At 48.6% G+C, this 6,391-nt stretch overlaps 1 protein-coding gene across 2 annotated transcripts in view; it reads right to left on the bottom strand.

Annotated features, from left to right (window-relative positions):
• Positions 1 to 1,736, bottom strand: part of SCNN1G (sodium channel epithelial 1 subunit gamma) — a 34,339-nt gene extending 32,603 nt beyond the window's left edge. The window contains exon 1 of one of the 2 annotated variants that reach the window (XM_017887208.1): positions 1,633 to 1,736. In XM_017887208.1, the coding sequence (XP_017742697.1) occupies positions 1,633 to 1,711 (79 nt within the window). In that variant the 5' untranslated portion in view covers positions 1,712 to 1,736. Of the gene's footprint in view, positions 1 to 1,304; positions 1,584 to 1,632 lie in introns of those variants that run through there. The other variant, XM_017887209.1, reaches the window with a different exon arrangement.
• Positions 1,737 to 6,391: the final 4,655 nt, after the last annotated feature.

Genomic DNA, 6,391 nt, shown 5'->3' with positions numbered 1-6,391 from the left:
ATAAATAAATAAATAAATAAAATAAAGAAGGAAAGAAAGAAAAAAAATTAGCAAGAGTTTGTTTTAAAATCTAGGTCCAGGTTCAATTGCTTGTCAAATAAAACTGCAGCCCTTCTCTGTGAATGTTCAACAGAAGCTGTGATTTCAGCTCTCAGGGGTCTCTCTGCCCCATCAGCCCCTTCCCCAGAAACGACCTTGACCCCAATGGATCAGTCGACAATGTCAGAGGAGCCCCAAGTGAAGGAAGGGAACTGATCTTGCACTTTGCAAAACAGATAAAATATTCATATAAATAATATTTCAACTTCAAAGCAAAACAAGACTGTAGCTACCATTAGATTATGCAGCCTGATCCAATGTGATACCTTGGTGGAAGAATTATTGGCTGATATCCAGCACTTACTCTTCTAAGTACTTTGTAGGTGTCACCTCATTTAATTTTCACAAGAATCTTCTGAGGTAGGTGTCACAACCACCCCCATTATACAAATGAAACAGACGCTGACAGGTTAAGTAGCTTGCCCAAGGTCACACTAGAAAGTGGCTGAGCTGGGATTTGCACCTAGGAGTCCCTTTAACAACTAGCTAGGCTGCTCCTCAATCATTAATAATAATAACAGCAGCGGGGAAAGCAGCAATAATAGCAGCTATCACTTATTGATCCCTTTCTCTACTCCCAGGCATCCCACTCAGTCCTTTTCACACACTACCTGATTTAATCCTCACTACAGTTATATGAGGTGCTATTACTTGGCCCATTTCACAGAGAAGGAAACTGAGGCACAGAGGTTAGGTAATTTGCCCAAGACCACACAGGTAGAAAGGATTTGAAGGATTCTTTAGAATTCCAAGGTCCTGGCTCACCGCAGCGACTCCGTGCACCCCCTCCTCACCTACTACCGACTTTGCCTGTCCCCCATCCCACAGTGCAGGACCCCAAAGCTTGGGGAAGGATGAGAGATTTGCCTCAAGTCTAGCGTTGGGTTCGCTGGACCGGAGAGTTCCCGACCACTGCCCGTCCCGGGGGGCGACTCCTGTGCAGAAATCACTTGAACTCAGCCCTCAGCCTCAGGGCTCGGACCTGAGCTCCTCCAGAGCGACCCCGCAGCCCCTGCCCTCCCGGCGCGGAGCAAGCGGGCGCTGTCCTGTGAAGGAAGCCACGTCTGCCCCAGGGAGCCCCGGCTGAAGACGCTGGAGCCCAACCAGCCCACTTCAAGTGTTTGCTTCTTTCTGCACCAAGTCACCCCGGAGAAAGCATTCCAGAGGGTAGAAGGAACAGTAGCGGACAGGTCCACGCGACTCACCCTGGCAGGGAAGGGGGCTGAGCAGGCGCTGGGCAGAGAAAAGAGGCGAGGTGCGGCCCAGGACCCCCAGACCCCCGGACTCCGGACACGGTTCCTGAGTGGCTCTCGACTGGCTCAGTGATCCGGGTCACGGCGTGGGTAGACCCCGGAGAGCTGGACGCTACCGCCCGGGCAAGGTGTCCCAGCATCCGGGGCACCGGGAAGCCGCCACCGGCTGATGTTGGCTCAGTCACCTAGCGCGCTGACGGCGTGCGACGCCCTGGCGCCCGGCGGCCGCTGCGGTGTCCAGAACCCCCGAGCTGGTCCGACTCAACCCGGCTGAACTCACCTCTCGGTTCCAAAGGGTCCAAGGCTCGTGAATGAGCGATCCGGGTGCGCTGCTCATCTGCTCGCTCTCGGGCTAGCATCCCCTGGCAGCGCCACCACGGGCTCTTGTGGGCCGGCCGGGCCCCGCCCCCTGGGGTCCCGCCTCCCCAGGCCCCGCCCCTACCTGCCCAGGTGCTTTCCCGAGGCCGCCAGGCACCTGCGGCCGCCCGAAGCGGGCCACGACTTCGCAGCGCCCCCTGGCGCCACGAGGCCGCCCTCTGCCCCAGCCCGGCCTGCGCTGCGCCTTCCTGGGCCACCGCGCAGTGCCTGCTGCCGCCCCGAGGCCGCCCTGCCACCCTGCATGCCCGCTGGGTCTCTGCGGCACTTACCCCAAGGCGCCTCGCAGCGCCTCCCGCCCCCTATTACTGTCCCGCGCCTTCCTTCCACTCTCGCGGATGGCAGGCGCCTGCCCTAGCACCAGCAGGAATCCCACGCAGCCGCGCTCCTCGGACTCCCTTCAGACCCGCAGCGTGAGGCCGCTTCAGGGCCCACCTTCGTCTAGCTGTAGGCAGCAGGGGCTGTTCAGCCAAGTCACTCATCCTTTGCCCTTTTCAGCTGCTGCTTTCTCTTTCTTTCGTTCTTTCCTCCTTCCTTCCTTTTTCTTTCTTTTCCTCTTTCCTTCTTTTTTTTTTTTTTTTTTTGAGACGGAATCTCGCTCTGTCACCCAATCTGGAGTGCAATGACACGATCTCAGCTCACTACAGCCTCCGCCTTCCGGGTTCAAGCAATTCTGCCTCAGCCTCCCAAGTAACTGGGGTTACAGGCACGCGCCACCAAGCCCGGATAAATTTTTGTGTTTTTAGTAGAGACGCAGTTTCACCATGTTGGCTAGGCTGGTTTCAAACTACTGACCTCAGGTGATCCACGCGTCTTGGCCTCCCAAAGTGTTGGGATTACAGGCGTGAGCCACCGCGCCTGGCCTGTCTTTCCTTCTTTCCTTTTCTTTCTTTCTTTCTCTCTCTCTCTTTCTTTCTTTCTTTCTTTCTTTCTTTCTTTCTTTCTTTCTTTCTTTCTTTCTTTCTTTTTCTTTCTTTTCCTTCCTTCCTTCCTTCCTTTCTTCCCTTCCTTTCTTCTTTCTTTCTCTTTCTTTCTTGCTTGCCTTCCTTCCTCCCTCCCTCCTTGCTTCCTTCCTTTCTTCTTTCTTTCTCTTCTTTCTTCCTTTCTCTTTCTTTCTTGCTTGTCTTCCTTCCTCCCTCCCTCCCTCCCTATTTATTTCTTCTTTGTCTTTCTTTCTTTCTTCCTTCCTTCTTTCCTTCCTTCCTCCCTCCCTCTTCTTTCTTTCTCTTCCTTCCTTTCTCTTTCTTGCTTGCCTTCCTTCCTCCCTTCCTCCCTCTTTCTTCTTTCTTTCTTTCCCTTCCTCCCTCCCTCCCTCCCTCCCTCCCTCTTCTTTCTTTCTTTCCTTCTTTCTTTCTTTTCTTTCTTTCTTTTTTTGACAGGGTCTCCTTCTGTCACCTTGGCTGGAGTGCAGTGGTACAATCATAGCTCACTGTAGCCTCCAACTGCTGGGCTCAAGAGAGCCTCCTGCTTCAGCCTCCCAAATAACTGGAATTACAGAGGTAAGCCACCTTGCCTGGCTTCAGCTGCCTTTTTATAGGGACTCAGATGTCTACAAGAAACGAGATTAGAAAACTGCAATTGGGAGGGACCGGTTTCTCTTTGTGCGGGAAAGAAACTGAGACCCAGAGACAGGAAAGGATCTGTTCTCACCTAGAGCTTCTCAGATTTGAATGCACTTACAATCACCTATGGATGTTGTTAAAATGCAGATTCTGACTAGATCAGGGTGGAGTGGGTCTTAAGAGTCTGAATTTCCAAATTCCTAGGAGATGCCTTGGTTGCTGGTCCAAGGGCTGCTTGCCCAGGTGGGTGGAAACAGGTCCAGCATTATTGGAGAGAAATTTAAAGAAAATCCTCTAAAAAATCTCAGCTGCTTCTTCTAACAATATATGCTCATTGTAAAGAATTAAAACAATAATCTGTGCCCCCACCTCTTCCCAAATAAGCATAGCTAACAGTTTGGTGATTATTTGGTGTGTGTATGTGTGTGTGTCCACATACACATATTAGTTTTATATATATGTATATACACACACACACATATATATATATGCACACATACATATACAACGGGATTTTGAAACACACTGTTCAAATTCTATATTTGTTTTGAATGACAATACACAGTTATTTCTCACTGTAAAATAAAGCCAGCTTTTTCTTCTTTTTGTCTTTTAAATTTATTTATTTATTTATTTAGAGACAGGGTCTTGCTCTGTCAGCCAGGCAGGAACGTAGTGGCATGATCACGACTCACTGCAGCCTCAACTTCCTGTGGCTCCAAGGATTCTCCCACCTCAGCCTCCCAAGTAGCTGGGACCACAGGTGCATGCCACCACACCCAGCCAATTTTTGTGGGGTTTTTTTTTGGTAGAAAAGGGGTTTTATCATGTTTCCAAGGCTAGTCTTGAACTCCTGAGTTCAAGGGATCCACCCATCTCAGCCTCCCAAAGTGCTGGAATTATAGGCGTGGAATTAGGCTAGACTGGCTTTTTAAAAAATCAAGTTAAAATTTATATACAGTGAAATGTGCAATTTTTTTTTGTTTGTTTTTGAGGCAAGGTCTTGTTCTGTCACCCAGGCTGGAATGCAGTAGTGTGATCATAGCTTACTGTGGCCTCCAACTCCTGGGCTCAAGAAATCCTCCTGCCTCAGATCTCAGATTACAAAATAGTAGCCAGGACTAGAGGTTTGTGCCACCACACCTGGCTAATTTCTTATTTTTGTGGAGATGGGGTTTCACTATGTTGCCCAGGCTGGTCTTGAACTCCTGGCCTCAAGAAATTTGCCTGCCTTGGCCTTTCAAAGTGTTGGGATTGTAGGTGTGAGCCACCGCACCTGGCCCAAAATGAACAAATCAAGGAGTTTTGGTAAATGTGTACACTCCTATGACCATCACCATCTGATTCTTCAGAACAGAGTGCTATTGCCTCTAAACCACTCCGTCATCATAAAACCATAGGCAACGTCCTCTCCCTCTTGAAGCATCAGTGTTCAGATTTATAAAACATACCTAGAATCTACATCTCCCCACCTCCCGGGCCACCACCATGCTCCAATTGATCATTGTCTCTCACCCGAATCATTGCCATAGGCTCCTCACTAGTCTTGCTAATTCTGCCCTCCACAGCCTATTGTCAATAAGCCAGCAAAAGAGATTCTTATTGAATTAAGGTTAGACATGCCATTTCTCCATTTAAACCCATTCAATGTCTTCTTGCTTCATTTATAATGAAAGCCAAAGTCCTTATGATCATCTACAAGGCCCTCCGTCATCTGACCCTGTTGTCCCTCTGCCCTCATCTCTTCCTACTCACACTCTGGCATATTCTGCTTCACCTTCGCTGGCCTCCGTGCCATCCTTGGATGTGACTATGACTGGACCTAGCCTTGGCAAAGTCATTTGGTTTCAGGCAACAGAAACAGACTCAAATTAGCTCAAGCAGAATCAATAAATTATTAAATGGATGCAAGCAGAGCTCTTTTACAGAATCCAAAGAAACACAGAGGGTCTCAGGAGAATGGGAACCAGGAAAGGTCTGGATCTCTCAGGAGGAGGATTTTGTGGTCTTTCTTTATTTATATTTTTACTTAAGACAGCATCTGGCTTTGTCACCCAGGTTGGAGTGCATGGTGCAATCTTGGTTCACTGAAACCTCCACCTCCCGGGCCCAAGTGATCCTCCCACCTCAGCCTCCAGAGTAACTGGAAACATAGGCATGCACTGCCACACCCAGATACATGTTGTGGTTTTGTAGAGATGAAGGTCTTACTGTATTGCCCAGGCCGGTCTCAAACTCCTGGGCTCAAGCAATCTGCCCGCGTTGGCCTCCCAAAGTGCTGGGATTACAGGTGTAAGTCACTGTGCCTGACAGAGGATTTTGTGGGCTTTCTTGAGTTTTCAAAGCCTGTCTTATTCTCAGTGGGTTGTGAAGATGAATTTGATTGGCCACTGGCCTATGCCAATGAACTAGATTCTTTGGGTCGGGTGTATTCATTTCTGGTCCAATCAGCTAACACCGTGAGGGCAGGAATGGGTAAAACAATTATGACTGAAGAGGTTCACCACTACCAGTAAATGGGAAATTCTCAGATCATGTGGCTGTGAGGAAGAAACCTTAAAACAAGTGAGCCAACATTTCCCTTTGTTTTCAAAAAAGACTTCTGGTCCACTTAGGAAAAAGCAATATTAGATGAGACTTACATTGTCCCCTAAATACTAAGATTTTAGACTTAGTATTTAAGTCTAAATGGTGTAGAAGCTTAGTATTTAAGAGCAATGATGTAGAAGCCATTTGCTTGTTTTTCTGCCGATATCCATTTCTTTTTATTTTAGAGACATCCCTGAATTTCCTTTGGAGAACCGTTCAATCCTACCCACACCCCGCCCAACCCCATTCATGTGGTTCAACTTAGGTTGACCCCCATCTCTGGCTCTAGCAAATCAGCTTATCTTGTCCACTCAGGTTACAGTCTTTTTTTTTTTTTTTTTTTTTTTAACGGAGTCTTACTCTGTCGTCTAGGCTGGAATGCAGTGGTGCTATCTCGGCTTACTGCAACCTCTGCCCCCTGGGTTCAAGTGATTCTCCTGCCTCAGCCTCCCAAGTAGCTGGGACTACATGTGCACACCACCATGCCTGGATAATTTTTTTTTTCTTTTTTTT

The sequence above is a fragment of the Rhinopithecus bieti genome, unplaced genomic scaffold (assembly GCF_001698545.2).
Source record: "Rhinopithecus bieti isolate Rb0 unplaced genomic scaffold, ASM169854v2 scaffold_13348, whole genome shotgun sequence".
Taxonomy (NCBI): domain Eukaryota; kingdom Metazoa; phylum Chordata; class Mammalia; order Primates; family Cercopithecidae; genus Rhinopithecus; species Rhinopithecus bieti.
This window is presented reverse-complemented; position numbering and strand designations above follow the sequence as displayed.